The 20,033-nt window shown below is 37.6% G+C and overlaps 1 pseudogene, 2 gene segments (V, D, J or C) and 1 further gene; all 4 read left to right on the top strand.

Annotated features, from left to right (window-relative positions):
- Igh (immunoglobulin heavy chain complex) overlaps window positions 1–20,033 on the top strand; it is a 2,751,187-nt gene that overhangs the window by 157,225 nt on the left and 2,573,929 nt on the right.
- Window positions 4,556–4,849, top strand: Ighv1-76 (immunoglobulin heavy variable 1-76). The segment is given in 1 exon segment: window positions 4,556–4,849. A coding segment is annotated over 1 exon segment (294 nt).
- Ighv8-15 (immunoglobulin heavy variable V8-15) lies at window positions 8,421–8,714 on the top strand (annotated as a pseudogene). The gene is given in 1 exon segment: window positions 8,421–8,714. A coding segment is annotated over 1 exon segment (294 nt).
- On the top strand, window positions 18,487–18,780 carry Ighv1-75 (immunoglobulin heavy variable 1-75). The segment is given in 1 exon segment: window positions 18,487–18,780. A coding segment is annotated over 1 exon segment (294 nt).

Genomic DNA, 20,033 nt, shown 5'->3' with positions numbered 1-20,033 from the left:
AAATATATGAAATCCAAATCTCATATCCTACGGGCAGATTGAAACAATCAAAATTACATGGTTAAACTTACAGATAAACACCTTTGCTACTCAGATATTTCACTTATACACATGATTTAATTTTGACTGGCTTGGTTTATTCAGGTTTTGTGGTGTTAACTAGAGCTGCTTAGAGTTCAGGTGTACAATGACCATGTTTAGTCCTGAAGCACCATGGAGTGATTCTCATTGTAGATCTCTAGGAGTCAGAACTTTAATCTCCATGGTTCTTTTTTCATCAACAATAAAGTTTTCACTCATTTTCCATTTTGTTAATACAGGTCGATTCAAGCAGTAATTTCAAACTGTTTTGGATTCTAGGAGTCCAGCCATGTCCTGAGATGCTTCTACATTGTAGTGGTTTATATGTACAGTCTCAATTCTGTGTACCATTACCATGTAATTCTTTGTACTGTATCCACTAAGCAACGTAGGGTGAGTGTTTTACCTCTGAATACTGGTGCTATGACCCAGGTGTAGTCTTATGACATCAGGAAAGAGCCTGTCATCTACCGTCCTTATTTTTTTAGAAATGGGAACATCAAGAGCTGGATCCATTTGCCAGCAAGAATGAACCTGACTTCAAAAGACACATTATAGCAATATTGGCATAACTTAAAATTGCTGATGCATAAATCATCATCCCCAGGTAAACTAAAGCCATTTCTCTCTTCAGTGGATTTCCATAAACACTGAAGTTACATGGATAAGATTTTTCTTAAGCCAGAAAATGCAACTTCAGTGTAAGCCATGAAAAACCTATTTTCAGGGGAGCTCACGACCAGCAGATGGCACAATGAGGACACAAATCCCCATAGAGAGATGAGAACGATATTGAGGGGACCCTGTGTTTTGTTTTCGTTGTTGTTGTTGTTGTTGTTTTTTTTTTGTTTTTGTTGTTTTTTTTAAATTAAGAGTACTAACTGTTCTGCAGTGCAGTGATTAACATGTGATCTCTCCTTGCTCAAACACAGTAAAGATTCTTTGGTAAACAGTTCACAGATTTATGTTCACTTATTTTTATGCGGTTTTTATAACATTTTGAAAAAAAGTGATTCAATTCATTTCAATAACTGATTTCGCCATCCCAACTATTACCAGAACCTTCCTACCTCTGAATTCATGCAACTACACACCATATATTTCCTTCTGAATGTAAGCAAAAAATCCCAGAAATTTAAGGGGGGATTAAAAAGAGAAATAAAACAAAAATCAACACAAATACACACACACACACACACACACACACACACACACACTGAGAGAGAGAGAGACAGAGAGAGAGAGAGAGAGAGCGAGACTAACAAAATTACAACTCTGTAGCTATGATATATAGACAAAACCTAAGTGAGACAAAAGGAGTTGAACAAGGCAATATTAGAAAAAATGTCTGTAAAAATACCATTGAGTTCATTTTTTATTTGTCTGTCAACTGCTAAGCATGTCCTCCTGATTAACTGTGCTTTACATCCCCTGTGAGACTGCACTGGAGAAAACTAATTATTCCTCTATATGTGAGTGTCAGTCACAATTCTTCTCGTTTAGGGCTGAGATCCTGTGTCCATTTCCTTCTCCCAAATTATGGATTTTATCTGTGTTGACTTGATTCAGGCTCTGTGCCTCCAGCCTCAGTCTCTGTGAATTCATATGTGCATGAATCCAATTGTGTCTAGAAGACACTCTTTCACTGGAGTCCTACAACCACTCTGGCTCTTATAATCTGCTCAATTTTAAACGTTTTACTCTCAGTTTTTATCTCTATTTTACTATATCATCTTTGTCAATTCCTCATACTCTAAATGCCCAATTCAAGTCTCTCAGCCTCTACAATTAAATATACCAAGCACAATATTGAAATCATGGAACACCCAGGAGTGAGAATATGCAGCACTTGCCTCATAGACATGGGTGAAACATTTGTTATATATTTTTCTAGTTCCATATATTTATAGATCAGATAATTAAAGTATTTTTATCATTGAGCAATATTCACTTTTCTATATGTACAAATTTGTCCTTCTTAATTTATGCTTTATTAGAAATCTGGGATGATTACCTTCCTCTATATTCTGTTAAATATCATGAATAACTCTGTGAATAAATGTGAATGTGAATAAATGTGAATCTCTACAATAAGATGTAGAGTCATTTGAGTAGATGTGTGAGAGGGTTATTGATGGGTAACAACATAATTTTCTTTATTATTTTTTGGCCAATTTTCATAGGAAAATTTTCATCCCAGGTAAGTGTAGTTAAAACCTATGTTTAGAGATGATACAGGCCCTAGCAGACCTCAGTTGTATTGCTAATGGTCATGTTGTCAAACTGCCTTATAAATATTTATGTTCAAACCCAGTATATTGTCTGAGCCTTGATCACAGAGGATCATTATGCTCTCTTTAATGATTGATGCAGACATTCTTGAGTCGTTAGAGTGTTGAGAAAGATTGTCAGAGTATTCAGCAACAGGTGATTCAATGATACCAACCTCTCACCCAAGAATCAAAGACCATCATAAAAAGTGAAAAAGAATGTAAGATTCAGAGAATGGTGTTAAAGTACATGAAATTTTATCTCCAGGGATTTAACTGTTCTTAGTGCAACACATGAACTCTCAGTACCTAGATTTACCAGCAGAGATGCACAGAAATCAAACCAGTGAAAATTACCACATGAGAGACCTTGAAATGACTGAGCAGTTAGAAATGTCTCCTGGCAAGGTTAGCGACTTCAGTTAAATCCTGTAGAATTGAAGTACATAAGTCATCCTCTGAGGTTTATGTGTCCCACTTGGTGCAGGTGTATCCTGCTATCACCACTAAGAATAATGTAACAATTAAAAAGTTAATTTAAGGAAGGGAGGTACTCTCAAGGAACCACAGCACGCTGGAAATCTCTTGGCATTTGATGACTGGTGGGCAAAATAACATATCTTTGTTTTGGGGAAGTTTTCTGGAGGTTCTCTCTTTACTTATGATGACCCTATCTATGTGTGGAGAGCTTGTACTAATTAACCTTACTGGGTCATTATTTAAGGAAACATGAAAGGTCAGGATGTTAGGAAAGAGACTTATTGGAAAGTTCCAAGTGTAAAACAGTGACCTAGTGGTGGTACATTGTGGTGAGAGTTCAGAGAGTGTTGGATGATCATAGCATATTTCATATATGATTGAAAATTTCTAAGAGTAAAACTCCTTATGAAATATAGAAATATGAATGTTACAAGTGCATAGAATCTTCATAGAGGTGTATTTTGTACACTGTGCATATTTCTCCTGTAACATCTTGTTCCTCCAACTTTCCTGTTTTTCTACTAGACCATTGGAACATTATCTTGTTTTTGCATACATAGTTGTCTAAAACTATGAAAAATATAAAGGTTAATAGTAAGAGTCACATTTAATGTTTTTGATTTTGAGATTGTCTTAATTAATATAGTTATATCTAATTGCATTCATTTTCTCCAAAAGCAACGTATATATCTGATAAACACACACACACACACACACACACACACACACACACACACACACACACACACATACACACACACACACACACACACACACACACACATACACACACACACACACACACACACACACAGACACACACACACACACACACACACACACACACACACACACACATATATATATATATATATATGAATCCATGCCCTAGTGATAAAATCCTTTGTAGACACATCTATAGTTTATATGTATAATTTAATTAGTCACGATAGTGGTGTAATATTCATTGATGTGTAAATATTTTAACCACATGTACTTTTAGTCATTTTAGTGAATTTTGAAATATATAACCTGTGTGAAAGGAAATATTACTTGAACATATCTGAAAGAAGGTTCTAATTCTCTAAAGTTAGCCATCTTTGGAATTTACCATCAAAATCATCATCCTTCTCCTCCTCCTCCTCATCATCATCAGCCTCCTTATCATCATTGTCATCTCCTCCTCATCATCATCATGATCACAAAGCTCCATCTGTAAATCCATGTGTTAACATTTTCCCATAGAGGAGCAACAGACTCAGTCCAATAATTTATTGAGACCTTAGTCCCTGAAGTTACATCCACATCATCTGCCCAGGGCCCAATAAAAGTGTTTGGGATACATTTCCTCAGAGAGGATTAGGACTTGGACCTGAGCATCCTGCTGCTTGACCCAGGTGCCTTTTCAGTCCTTCCTCTCCAGTTTTTCTTTAGATGGACTAGGTCCTTAACTAAAAAATGCACTGCTTGTGAATATGCAAATCACCCAAGTCTATGGCAGTAAATACATGGATGTCCACAGCCTGAAAACAACCTATGATCAGTGTCCTCTCTACACAGTCCCTGACGACACTGATTCTAACCATGGGATGGAGCTGGATCTTTTTCTTCCTCCTGTCAGGAACTGCAGGTAAGGGGCTCACCAATTCCAAATCTGAAGTGGAGACAGGGTCTGAGGTGATAATGACATCCACAATGCCATTCTCTCCACAGGTGTCCACTGTCAGGTCCAGCTGAAGCAGTCTGGGGCTGAGCTGGTGAGGCCTGGGGCTTCAGTGAAGCTGTCCTGCAAGGCTTCTGGCTACACTTTCACTGACTACTATATAAACTGGGTGAAGCAGAGGCCTGGACAGGGACTTGAGTGGATTGCAAGGATTTATCCTGGAAGTGGTAATACTTACTACAATGAGAAGTTCAAGGGCAAGGCCACACTGACTGCAGAAAAATCCTCCAGCACTGCCTACATGCAGCTCAGCAGCCTGACATCTGAGGACTCTGCTGTCTATTTCTGTGCAAGACACAGTGTTACAACCACATCCTGAGTGTGTCAGAAACCCTGTAGGAGCAGGAAGCTGCACTGAGACTGAGATGACAGAAAGATTAATCTTTAGACTTGCTCAGAAATTGTAATTTTGAATGTCCATTTATTACCTCCTACTAACAGTCGTATAGTATCTTTGTCAACTTTGTCATCGTTTTCTATGAATAAAGTAAGGCTGTTTGGATAAACTATCAATTCACAATACCTTGTGAATCTCTTCACCATTGACCACCTCCATTGACATGTTTCTTCTTCAATAAAATAATTAAAATGGAAAGGTATGTTTATGCATGATAAAAATATCACTGGATCCTGAGTGACCAGCACTTTGGAAATTGTTGGGTTAATGTATAATAGGAATTTGAACTATGAAATGCAAATCACCAACTTTTGGACAAAGAAACACTGCTTCATAGTCTTAAGTAATTAGTGACCTTAAGTGTATTAACTCTTTTCTCATGTTCCAGCAGAAATTTCAGTCTCTTAGAAGGAGAGAAATGCATATATCAGAATGTACAAGTATGTAAATATATCTGTTGATTGGTCAAAATATCATTAAATCACTTTTCACTGAACTCCTTCAACAACGCAATGTTTATGCCTATTAATAGCAGTAACTTCTGAAATACACATAGGTGTTTTATCCTATATTTACTTCCTTGTCAGTCTCTGTAATCATCCTTACCGACACTACTACCCTTTTTAGAACATGGACCTATACTGATATAGCATCAACTTTCATAGTTCATTGCATACTTGTTGCTCAGTTTTGTTCTGTAGGGTATATGTGAACATGTGTCTCTGCATGAACATGTGTTTTTCCTGTTTGATTTGTCCCATACCTATTTGTTTGTTTTTCCTTTATCTTACTTTATTTTTCATTTTTATTACATTTATATTATTTTTTAACACTTTTAAAATTAATTTTTTACACTCCATATTTTATTCACCCCCTCATCCACCCTCCAACTATTCTACATCCCATACCTCCTCCTCAGCACCCTGTCTACATGTGGATGTCCCCACTCCCACCCGACCTACCTCTAAACACCCTGAATCCTCCAGTCTCTTGAGGGTTATGTGTATCATCTCTGGATGAACACCAACCTGGAAGTCCTCTACTGTATGTGCATTGGGGGCCTCATATCAGCTGGTGTATGCTGTCTGATTGGTGGTCCAGTGTTTGAGAGAGCTTGGGGGTCCCGATTATCCAAGACTGCTGGTCCTCCTACAGGATTGCTTTTCTCCTCAGCTTTTTTCAGCCTTCCCTAATTCAGGGGTTAGCTGCTTCTGTCCACTGGTTGGGTGCCACTGTCTTCCTCTGACTCAGAAGTTTGTTGGATCTTTCAGAGGGAAGTCATGATAGGTCCCATTTGGTGAGTGCTCCATAACCTCAGTAACAGTGTTAGGCCTTGGAATCTCAGCTTGAAATGGATCCAACTTTGGGCCTGTTGCTGGACTTTCTTTTCCTCAGGCTCCTCTCCATTTCCATCCCTGTAATTCTTTCAGACAGGAACAATTATGAGTCAGAGATGTGTCTGTGAGATGGCAAGCCCATCCTTCATTTGATGCCCTGTCTTCCTGCTGGAGGTGGGCTCTATAAGTTCCCTCTCCCTACTTTCAGGCATTTCATTTAAGGTCCCTCTCTTTTTTTAATTTATTTTTTATTTTTATTAGATATTTTCTTTATATACATTTCAAATACCATCCTGAAAGTTCCCTATACCCTCACTCCGCTGTACTCCCCTACCCACCCACTCCCACTTCTTGGCTCTGGCATTCCACTGTACTGGGTCATATAAAGTTTGCAATACCAAGTGCCCTCTCTTCCCAGTGATGACTGACTAGGCCATCTTCTGCTACATATGCAGCTAGAAATATGAGCTCTGGGGGTACTGCTTAGTTCATATTCTTTTTCCACCTATATGGTTGCAGACCCCTTCAGCTTCTTGGTGCTTTCTCTAGCTTCTCCATTGGCAGCCCTGTGTTCCATCTTATAGATGACTGTGAGCATCCACTTCTGTATTTTTTCAGGCACTGGGATAGCCTCACATGAGACAGCTACATCAGGGTCCTTTCAGTGAAATCTTGCTGACATATGCAATAATATCTGGGTTTGGTGGCTGATTATGGGATGGATTCCGGGTGGGTTAGTCTCTGGATAGTCCATCCTTTCATCTTAGCTCCAAACTTTGTTTCTGTAACTCCTCCCATAGGTATTTTGTTACCTATTCTAAGGAGGAATGAAGTATCCACATGTTGGTCTTCCTTCTTCTTGATTTTCTTGTGTTTTGCAAATTTTATCTTGGGTATTCTAAGTTTCTGGGCTAAATCCACTGAAAGGGTCAGAGCAGTTAACTGGGGGAAGTTCAGGAGCCGTCCCTCCTGAAAGGGATGGATTTCCTAACATGACTTTCTGTGAGCCAGAGTTTTTCCTTGTTCCTAGTCAAGAGTTAATATTTACCTGGAGAGGAGGATGTCCTTGGGTTTGCTGATAAACAGTTCCTTCTTCTGAAGAATGTTCTTCTTATGAGGAAATGACTCCAAAAATGATAATATTGTGTGCCAGGTGCAACTAAGTAAAAATGTTATTTTTTGAGCAAAAATTGCAAAGTCATGCCCCATGTTTATTAGCTGCAGACATCAGTAAATCTTTGCTACTTGCCATCAGAGTGGTAGTCTGTCTGTCTCTTTAAGGTGTTTGCAGAGTTGGTCTTCATCAACTTCTTAGAAGGGGGAACAAAATACCCATGGAAGGAGTTACAGAGACAAACTTCTGAGCAGAGACAGAAGGAATTACCATTCAGAGATTGCCCTACCTGGGAATTCATCCCATCAAAACCCATTAAACCCAGACACTTTTGCAGATGCCAAGGAGAGCTTCCTGATAGGAGACTGATATAGTTTTCTCCTGAGAGGTTCTGCCAGTGTCTGACTAATACATTAGTGGATGCTGATAGTCACCTATTAGATGGAGCACAGGGTCCCCAATGAAGGATCTAGAGAAAATACCCAAGGAGATGAAGGGGTTTGCAGCACCATAGGAGTACCAACAATATGAACTCACCAGTACTTCCCAGAGCTTCCTTTGACTAAACAGTTAATGAAGGAAAACATATGGTGGGACTCATGTCTCTAGCTGCATTTGTAGCAGAGGATGGCCTAGTCAGCCATGAATGGGAGACGAGGCCCTTGGTATTGTGAATGTTCTATGCTCCAGTGTAGGGGAATGCCAGGGCCAGGAAGTGGGAATAGATGGGTTGGGGAATAGGTTGAGGGGAAAGGGATAGAGGATTTTTGGAGAGGAACTAGGAAAGGGGATAACATTTGAAGTGTAAAAGAAATGTCTAATTAAAAAATAAAAGAAAGAAAAAGAAAAGCCAAGTTGGGCCTGGGTACTCACTGGTATGGAGTCATGGACAGGCTGACTTCCTCATTCGTGCTGCTTATTGTCCCTGCATGTGAGTGCTAAGGCTTCCTCATGGATGAACTTTTCTATCCCCACCCTATCCCAAAATTATCATTTATTTTCATCACAGATGTCTTGTCAGAGTTTACTCTAAAAGAGTCTGGCCCTGGGATACTGCAGACCTCCAAGACGCTCAGTCTTACTTGCTCTTCCTTGGGTTTTCACAGAGAACTTCTGGTTTGGTCATGAGCGGGATCTGTCAGCCATCAGGGAACTGTCTGAGGTAGTTGGCATTAGTTGATGGAATGATGACAAGTACTACAACCCTTCTCTGAAGAGCTGGATCACAATATCCAAGGACACCTCCACCAACCAACCATTCCTCAAGACCACCACTGTGGACACTGCAGACACTGCCACATATTAATGTGCTCCAGGAGTACATTGACATAGCCTCAGTTTTCAGCTGTACAGTATTTCAGGCTGGTTCTCAACTCTGTTCCTTTCTCTTATATCATAAGAGGGTATGGCCACAGCTTTCCTTCTGGCCTGTGTAGTTTCCTGTTTTGTTTTAGTTTAAGAGCTTTCTATTCCTGATTGTCAACCTAGGTCCCCTTTAAGATGTTCTGTACTGAGTCTGTCTGTGTTTGATTTTATAAAGATGAAGGATATTTGATGCCTATACCTGGTGTCTCAGTGTTATGGTTCCACACAGCTTTAGAACAAAAATACCACAGCAGAAAATTCAGAGTAATTGTTATGTTCATGTTCAGTATGTAGCTGTATATGTGGAAGTTGGGAATTACTGAATGACTACTCTCAAGTTGACTCATTGGCTTAAAAGTTCTCATGGACTCTCAAACATTTCAGGCTTTCCCCAAGGCTATTTGATTCTCTCCACAAACTGATTGTAATATGTTATTAAAGAAAATATTTCTACATTTCAGCAAACAAATAGAATTTGAGCCTTTGCCCAAGTATAAGCTTAAACACTTCTAACTGGTGTTCATGAAACTCTATGCATTTTGTATGGTACCAGAGGTGAAAAGTAGTAATCACTGAGTTACAAACCTGGTTTCATACAAAGCATACCTTCCTATGGGTTATGTTGGTGCAATAGTGTCACAAATATTATGGTGTTAGTTATTGATTCTTTGGTGAAATTTAAGTCTTATGAGATGGAAGTCATGACAGACACTGTTAAGGTTGCCAAGAACCTAAAATTGTATAGACTATAGTCTTAGTGGAAAACCAAAGGTTATTATTCTAATAAAGCAGTGTGCTAATAAGATGATTTTAAATTACATAGCCTTATACACACTTAAATCTTTATCAATCCACCATGAGACATTTCTTGCAGCAGAAGTGAAAAAGAGAGAATAAAAAAGAAACAATTTATAGAGAGTGTGAGATATCTGAACATTTGATTTGTCCTCATTAAACCTTCCTCTAAGGACTGAAATACCATTGCCAAGGAGGTGGTGGAATTATCATAAGAGCCAGCAAGAATGATGACTCCAAAGAAACATTTTCATCCACACACTAGGACTGATGCACATATGAACTCATATAGACTATTTGAACTGGCACAGGGCTTATATAGATTCGAGCCAGTGAGACCGTCTGCAGAGAGGAGGAAGTAGTTATGTGCTCCTACCATTAGCTATTACTCTATCTAAAACTCTTATTTACTTGCAAAGACTTTTAGTCTTCTTCAGTTGAGGCTTACTGGCTATATTAATCACATTTTCTGGTAGGTTCTATGTCCAAGAGTTGGACAAATGAAACCAACACAATCACTTATTTGTAGAGTGTTTGTATTGAATATTTGTTTTCAGATTTGTTGAGAGAGAGAGAGAGAGAGAGAGAGAGAGAGAGAGAGAGAGAGAGAGAGAGAGAGAGAGAGAGAGAGAGAGATTTGGGCAAAAGGAAAATGTGATCTGAACATATTTTTTATAACAAAATTTTTCAATAAATAATGTAAATGTAAAGAAAATAAACTTGGAAAAGGTCCCCTAAACCTTATGTATTCATTGGTATTCAGTAAATTAGAACATCCTAGAAAGACACATTTGTTTATTTTTTGGCATGTCCATGTACAACCTGGTTGTAGAGTTACCAGTAATTTCTGGACAGATGCCTATTGCTCTATTGATCTATCTTCCATCGTTTTCCTGCACTGACAACAATCAGGTAAGGATATTTGGAGAGCATTACATATGTCAGTGCTCAACCATTACCTTAGAACATGAACAAAGACTTCTTTTCCACTCATAATTAAATATGGACACAACAGAAAAATCTCAGTTACTACAATCAAAGATAATGCTTTTCCTTGCTCTTCATTACATCATCAAGCCAATCTTTAAATACCAATTCTCTGCTATAATTCTGTTCTCAATCTCATGGCAGTTATCTCAGATTCAGACTCTTCCTACAGTTAGTCCATGAACTCCACATAAAACCAGAGACACTGAAACTCAAAGAGGAGAAAGTGGGGAAAGGCCTCGAAGATATGGGCACAGGGGGAAATTCCTGAACAGAACAGAAATGTTATGTGATGTAAGATTGAGGATTGATAAATGGGACCTCATAAAATTGCAAAGCTTCTGTAAGGCAAAAGACATTGTCAATATGACAAAAAAGGCCAGTAACAGATTAGGAAAGGATATTTACCAATCTTAAGCTTGTAGGGGGTCTAATATCCAACATATACAAAGAACTCAAGAAGCTGGACTCCAGAAAATTAAATAACCTATTAAAAATGGGATACAGACTCAAACAAAGAATTCTAAACTGAGGGATACTGAATTGCTGAGAAGCACCTGAAAAAATGTTCAACATCCTTAATCATCAGGGAAATGCAAATCAAAACAACCTTGAGATTCTACCGGTCAGAATGGCTAAGAAAAAAATCTTCAGGGAAAAGCAGATGCTGGTGAGGATATGGAGAAAGTGGAACACTCCTCCATTGTTGGTGGGATTGCAAGCTCCTACAACCAATCTAGAAATCAGTTTGGTGGGTCCTCAAAAAATTGGACATAGTACTACTGTAAGATCCAACAATACCACTCCTGGGCATATACCCAGAAGATGTTCCAACTTGTAATAAGGACACATATTCTACCATGTTCATAGCAGCCTTATTTATACTAGCCAGAAGCTGGAAAGAACCCAGGCGTCCCTCAAGAGAGGAATAATAACAGAAAATGTGGTACATTTACACAATGGGATATAACTCAGGAATGAAAAACAATGAATTTATGAAATTTTTAGGCAAATGGATGCATGTGAAGGATATCATCCTTAGTGAGGTAACCCAATCACAAAAGAACACACATGACATGCACTCACTTATAAGTGGATACTAGTCCAGAAACTTAGAATACCAAAGATCAATGTATAAAACACATGAAACTCAAGAAGAAGGAAGACCAAAGTGTGGATACTTAGCTCCTTCTTAGAATGGATAGCAAAATATCCTTGGAAGGATTTACAGAGATAATGTTTGGATCTGAGACAGAAGGACAGAAGGACAGAAGGAAGGATCATTCAGAGACTGCCCCACCCAGCCATTCATATCATAAACAACCACCAAACCCATACACTATCACATATGCCAGCAAGATTTTGCTGACAGGACCCTGATATAGCTATCTCTTAGGAGGCTATGCCAGTGCTTAGCAAATATAGAAGTGGATGCTCACAGTCATCTATTGGATGTAACACAGGGCTGCCAATGAAGGAGCTAGAGAAAGTACCCAAGGAGCTAAAGGGGTCTGCAACCCTATAGGAGGAACAACAATTTGAACTAACCAGTACTTCCCAGAGCTTGTTTTTCTAGTTGCAAGTGTAGCAGAGGATGCCCTAGTCGGTTATCAATTTCAGGAGAGTACCTTGGTCTTGTGAAGATTATATGTACCAATACAGGGGAATATCAGTTGGAGGAAGCAGGAGTGGGTGGTTTGGGGAGCAGGGTTGGGGGAGGTATAGGGGAATTTCAGAGCAGAAACTAGGAAAGGGGATAGCATTTGAAATGTAAATGAAGAAAATATCTAATAAAAATCATACAGAAAAATACAATTAAAGAGGTGAAACTGATGAAATCCAGAAAATGGAAAACCTAGAAAAAAGGAACACCAGATGCAATTATGATATTCTCTAGTTCTATCCAATTATTTGTAAAATTCATTAAGTCCTTGTCTTTAATATATGATCAGTATTCTACTGTGTAAATGAACCACGTTTTTTGTATCCATTCTCTGGATCTGGGGTGACTATTTTTCCAGCTTCTGGCTATTACAAATAGAGCTGCTATGAACACCGAATACACATACTTGTGCATGGTTAAGAGTTTGATGTACATGTACAATAGTGTTATAAGTGGGTCTTCAATGTATAAGTATTTCTGTTTTTCTGAGAAATCCCAAGACTGATTTCTAGAGTCGTCATTCAAGTTTTCACTCCAAGCAGCAATGGAGAATTGTTTTCCTTGGTAGCATTTGCTGTATTTAGAGTTTTTGGTCTTGATAGTCACTTGACTCATAGCTAAGGGCTACGGTACAGGACAGAGAGAAACCACCCTTCTGCTCAACAGGATATTCTACTCTATCTGCTACCAAGTTTTTTTTTTTTTTTGGAACAATTTTATGTAGTTTAGAAGAAATACAATATCAGACTTCAGGTAAGATGTACCTATTACTGCATGACTCTTATGCAGTGCCTAACTGTTTTCTGATTGGATTTGTAGTCTATTGCACAGGAACAACCTCTTCCCAAATAAACATGGTCAAAAGCCCATGGTCTGTGATGACAGAGGCCCTAGTTGATCCTAGTTGTATTTCTGAAGTTCAAGATATCAAAATGTGTTATAAATTCTTATGTTTATACAATAGATTAGTGCTACTCTCAGCCTTGACCTAGAAGTTTCTCTGTTCAATGGATAATGATTGATGCAGACATTCATGAGTGGTCAAAGTGGTGAGAATGATTACAGAATCATCAGCCACAGATGTGTTAATGATATTAACTTTCCAATATATTAACTTTATTAATGAATATATGCAGACAAAATATGAATTTCTCTTTAGCATTTCTTAGATATTACATTATTGTATACAATTATGTATATCAATACGTTATAGTGTATAAACAAAAGTGTCAATCATAATAATAAAATAGGACAGTCAAGAAATGAAAGAGTGGAAATTATGGGTGAAGTATGCAGAGTGTGGAATAATGATTTCCATGAAAATTCTAACCATATGTAAAATTGTTACTTTTATTTTTCAGAATGTGTTTGCTTATTCTTTGATGTTTTTATTCATGTGTGAAATATATCAGGATCATATGTGCCCCATTATAACCTTCTGGCTTTGTTTGGGAACTTCCAATAAATTTCCCCTAACTAACTGACCACTTTTATTTCATTAAGTAAAAATATATAGAGTCCAATTAGTGCTGTGTATATATCTATGTGTGTGTCATTCACCAGTACATAAGCAATACCTAGCATACTTCCAAAGAAAAAATGAACATATTTTCATCATTAATTATCAAATGCCAATAGATCCAAAACTTGGTTTGTGTTCTTGAAAGTCCCTCACCATTATGTTTTAATATGTGAAAAATATGGTTATACTTTGTTTAGTGGGGAAATCAGAGAATACATGAATGAACGTGGTTGTATTATCCTGAGAGGAAAATATATGAAATCCAAATCTCATATCCTACGGGCAGATTGAAACAATCAAAATTACATGGTTAAACTTACAAATAAACACCTTTGCTACTCAGATATTTCACTTATACACATGATTTAATTTTGACTGGCTTGGTTTATTCAGGTTTTGTGGTGTTAACTAGAGCTGCTTAGAGTTCATGTGTACAATGACCATGTTTAGTCCTGAAGCACCATGGAGTGATTCTCATTGTAGATCTCTAGGAGTCAGAACTTTAATCTCCATGGTTCTTTTTTCATCAACAATAAAGTTTTCACTCATTTTCCATTTTGTTAATACAGGTTGATTTAAGCAGTAATTTCAAAACTGTTTTGGATTCTAGGAGTCCAGCCATGTCCTGAGATGCTTCCTACTTGAGATGCTTCTACATTGTAGTGGTTTATATGTACAGTCTCAATTCTGTGTACCATTACCATGTAATTCTTTGTACTGTATCCACTAAGCAACGTAGGGTGAGTGTTTTACCTCTGAATACAGGTGCTATAACCCAGGTGTAGTCTTATGACATCAGGAAAGAGCCTGTCATCTACCGTCCTTATTTTTTTAGAAATGGGAACATCAAGAGCTGGATCCATTTGCCAGCAAGAATGAACCTGACTTCAAGAGACACATTATAGCAATATTGGCATAACTTAAAATTGCTGATGCATAAATCATCATCCCCAGGTAAACCAAAGCCATTTCTCTCTTCAGTGGATTTCCGTAAACACTGAAGTTACATGGATAAGATTTTTCTTAAGCCAGAAAATGCAACTTCAGTGTAAGCCATGAAAAACCTATTTTCAGGGGAGCTCATGACCAGCAGATGGCACAATGAGGACACAAATCCCCATAGAGAGATGAGAACGATATTGAGGAGACTCTGTGTTTTGTTTTTTTTTATTTTTTTGTTGTTTTTTTTTTGTTTTTGTTGTTTTTTTTTTTTAAATTAAGAGTACTAACTGTTCTGCAGTGCAGTGATTAACATGTGATCTCTCCTTGCTCAAACACAGTAAAGATTCTTTGGTAAACAGTTCACAGATTTATGTTCACTTATTTTTATGCGGTTTTTATAACATTTTGAAAAAAAGTGATTCAATTTATTTCAATAACTGATTTCGCCATCCCAACTATTACCAGAACCTTCCTACCTCTGAATTCATGCAACTACACACCATATATTTCCTTCTGAATGTAAGCAAAAAATCCCAGAAATTTAAGGGGGGATTAAAAAGAGAAATAAAAACAAATCAACACACACACACACACACACACACACACACACATACACACATACACACAGACATACACACACACACACACACACACACACACACACACACACACTGAGAGAGAGAGACTAACAAAATTACAACTCTGTAGCTATGATATATAGACAAAACCTAAGTGAGACAAAAGGAGTTGAACAAGGCAATATTAGAAAAAATGTCTGTAAAAATACCATTGAGTTCATTTTTTATTTGTCTGTCAACTGCTAAGCATGTCCTCATGATTAACTGTGCTTTACATCACCTGTGAGACTGCACTGGAGAAAGCTAATTATTCCTCTATATGTGAGTGTCAGTCACAATTCTTCTCGTTTAGGGCTGAGATTCTGTGTCCATTTCCTTCTCCCAACCTATGGATTTTATCTGTGTTGACTTGATTCAGGCTCTGTGCCTCCAGCCTCAGTCTCTGTGAATTCATATGTGCATGAATCCAATTGTGTCTAGAAGACACTCTTTCACTGGAGTCCTACAACCACTCTGGCTCTTATAATCTGCTCAATTTTAAACGTTTTACTCTCAGTTTTTATCTCTATTTTACTATATCATCTTTGTCAATTCCTCATACTCTAAATGCCCAATTCAAGTCTCTCAGCCTCTACAATTAAATATACCAAGCACAATATTGAAATCATGGAACACCCAGGAGTGAGAATATGCAGCACTTGCCTCATAGACATGGGTGAAACATTTGTTATATATTTTTCTAGTTCCATATATTTATAGATCAGATAATTAAAGTATTTTTATCATTGAGCAATATTCACTTTTCTATATGTACAAATTTGTCCTTCTTAATTTATGTTTTATTAGAAATCTGGGATGATTACCTTCCTCTATATTCTGTTAAATATCATGAATAACTCTGTGAATAAATGTGAATGTGAATATATGTGAATCTCTACAATAAGATGTAGAGTCATTTGAGTAGATGTGTGAGAGGGTTATTGATGGTTAACAACATAATTTTCTTTATTTTTTTTTGGCCAATTTTCATAGGAAATTTTTCATACCAGGTAAGAGTAGTTAAAACCTATGTTTAGAGATGATACAGGCCCTAGCAGACCTCAGCTGTATTGCTAATGTTCATGTTGTCAAACTGCCTTATAAATATTTATGTTCAACCCAGTATATTGTCTGATCCTTGATCAAAGAGGATCATTGTGCTCTCTTTAATGATTGATGCAGACATTCTTGAGTCGTTAGAGTGTTGAGAAAGATTGTCAGAGTATTCAGCAACAGGTGATTCAATGATACCAACCTCTCACCCAAGAATCAAAGACCATCATAAAAAGTGAAAAAGAATGTAAGATTCAGAGAATGGTGTTAAAGTACATGAAATTTTATCTCCAGGGATTTAACTGTTCTTAGTGCAACACATGAACTCTCAGTACCTAGATTTACCAGCAGAGATGCACAGAAATCAAACCAGTGAAAATTACCACATGAGAGACCTTGAAATGACTGAGCAGTTAGAAATGTCTCCTGGCAAGGTTAGCGACTTCAGTTAAATCCTGTAGAATTGAAGTACATAAGTCATCCTCTGAGGTTTATGTGTCCCACTTGGTGCAGGTGTATCCTGCTATCACCACTAAGAATAATGTAACAATTAAAAAGTTAATTTAAGGAAGGGAGGTACTCTCAAGGAACCACAGCACGCTGGAAATCTCTTGGCATTTGATGACTGGTGGGCAAAATAACATATCTTTGTTTTGGGGAAGTTTTCTGGAGGTTCTCTCTTTACTTATGATGACCCTATCTATGTGTGGAGAGCTTGTACTAATTAACCTTACTGGGTCATTATTTAAGGAAACATGAAAGGTCAGGATGTTAGGAAAGAGACTTATTGGAAAGTTCCAAGTGTAAAACAGTGACCTAGTGGTGGTACATTGTGGTGAGAGTTCAGAGAGTGTTGGATGATCATAGCATATTTCATATATGATTGAAAATTTCTAAGAGTAAAACTCCTTATGAAATATAGAAATATGAATGTTACAAGTGCATAGAATCTTCATAGAGGTGTATTTTGTACACTGTGCATATTTCTCCTGTAACATCTTGTTCCTCCAACTTTCCTGTTTTTCTACTAGACCATTGGAACATTATCTTGTTTTTGCATACATAGTTGTCTAAAACTATGAAAAATATAAAGGTTAATAGTAAGAGTCACATTTAATGTTTTTGATTTTGAGATTGTCTTAATTAATATAGTTATATCTAATTGCATTCATTTTCTCCAAAAGCAACGTATATATCTGATAAACACACACACACACACACACACACACACACATATATATATATATATGTATATATATATATATATATATATATATATATATATATGAATCCATGCCCTAGTGATAAAATCCTTTGTAGACACATCTATAGTTTATATGTATAATTTAATTAGTCATGATAATGGTGTAATATTCATTGATGTGTAAATATTTTAACCACATGTACTTTTAGTCATTTTAGTGAATTTTGAAATATATAACCTGTGTGAAAGGAAATATTACTTGAACATATCTGAAGGAAGGTTCTAATTCTCTAAAGTTAGCCATCTTTGGAATTTACCATCAAAATCATCATCCTTCTCCTCCTCCTCCTCCTCCTCCTCAGCCTCCTTATCATCATTGTCATCTCCTCCTCATCATCATCATGATCACAAAGCTCCATCTGTAAATCCATGTGTTAACATTTTCCCATAGAGGAGCAACAGACTCAGTCCAATAATTTATTGAGACCTTAGTCCCTGAAGTTACATCCACATCATCTGCCCAGGGCCCAATAAAAGTGTTTGGGATACATTTCCTCAGAGAGGATTAGGACTTGGACCTGAGCTGCTTGACCCAGGTGCCTTTTCAGTCCTTCCTCTCCAGTTTTTCTCTAGATGGACTAGGTCCTTAACTAAAAAATGCACTGCTTGTGAATATGCAAATCACCCACGTCTATGGCAGTAAATACATGGATGTCCACAGCCTGAAAACAACCTATGATCAGTGTCCTCTCTACACAGTCCCTGACGACACTGACTCTAACCATGGGATGGAGCTGGATCTTTCTCTTCCTCCTGTCAGGAACTGCAGGTAAGGGAATTAATTCCAAATCTCACCAATTCCAAATCTGAAGTGGAGACAGGGTCTGAGGTGATAATGACATCCACAGTGCCTTTCTTTCCATAGGTGTCCATTGCCAGGTCCAGCTACAGCAGTCTGGACCTGAGCTGGTGAAGCCTGGGGCTTCAGTGAAGATATCCTGCAAGGCTTCTGGCTACACCTTCACTGACTACTATATAAACTGGGTGAAGCAGAGGCCTGGACAGGGACTTGAGTGGATTGGATGGATTTTTCCTGGAAGTGGTAGTACTTACTACAATGAGAAGTTCAAGGGCAAGGCCACACTTACTGTAGACAAATCCTCCAGCACAGCCTACATGTTGCTCAGCAGCCTGACCTCTGAGGACTCTGCGGTCTATTTCTGTGCAAGACACAGTGTTACAACCACATCCTGAGTGTGTCAGAAACCCTGGAGGAGCAGGAAGCTGCACTGGGACTGAGATGACAGAAAGATTAATCCTTAGACTTTCTCAGAATTTTAATTCTGAATGTCCATTTATTACCTCCTCCTCAGAGTCCTATAGTGCCTTTGTCAGCTTTGTAAATGTCCATCTATGAGTAAAGTGATGATATTTGGATAAACCTAAAATTCTTCATACTTTCTGAATCTATTCACCAGTGACCACCTCCATTGACATGTTTATTATTCAATAAAACAAAAAAAGGGAAAAGCATGTTTGTCCATGCGAAAAATATCACTGGATCAGAGCAGAACTTTTTTGAAATTGTTGGGAATAATGTGTAATAGGAATTTGATCTATAAAATGCAAATAACTAATATTTGGGCAAATAAACACTGCTTCATTGTCTTATGTAATCAGTTTCCTCAAGTGTGTTAACTCTTGTGCCATGTTTCAGCAGAAATTCCAGTCTCTTGGTGCGAAGTATTTATATCAGAATGCAGGGGCATGCAAACATAATATATGTAGGTTAGTCAAAATAGTAAATCAATTTTTATCGAACTCTTTACCAACACAGTGTATGTACTGTTAAATAATGTAGTTTCTGAGATTATACATAAGTGTTTGAATCCATATTTACTTCCTTCTGAGACTCAGTAATCATCCCTAAAGTCACAAGCCTTTGTAGAACACGGACCTATACTGATATGATACAGCATCAACTCTCATAGCCTATCAGATAGCTGTTGCTCAGTTTTGTCCTATAGATTATTTGTGAACTTGTGTCTCTGCATGCACATTTGTTTCTTATGCTTGTTTTTGGTGACCTTTCTTTTTTTTTTTCCTCATACCTATTTGTTTGCTATTCCTTTATCTTACCTTGTTTTTCATTTTTATTATATTTATATTATTTTTATACATTTTTAAAAAATAATTTATTTTTTACACTCCTTATTTTCTTTCCTTTGCCCCTGATCCACCCTCCAGTGGTTCCACATCCCATACCTCCTTCCCACCCTCTCTCAATGTGGATGTCCCTACCCCCACCCTACCTGACCTCTAAACACCCTGGTGTCTCCAGTCTCTTGAGGGTTACTTGCATCATCTCTGGATGAACACAGACCTGGAAGTCTTCTACTCTATGTGTGTTGGGGACCTCATATCAGCTGGTGTATGCTGCCTGTTTTATGGTCCAGTGTTTGAGAGATCTCAGGGGTCCAGAT

This window comes from Mus musculus, chromosome 12 (genome assembly GCF_000001635.26).
Source record: "Mus musculus strain C57BL/6J chromosome 12, GRCm38.p6 C57BL/6J".
Taxonomy (NCBI): Eukaryota; Metazoa; Chordata; class Mammalia; order Rodentia; family Muridae; genus Mus; species Mus musculus.
This window is presented reverse-complemented; position numbering and strand designations above follow the sequence as displayed.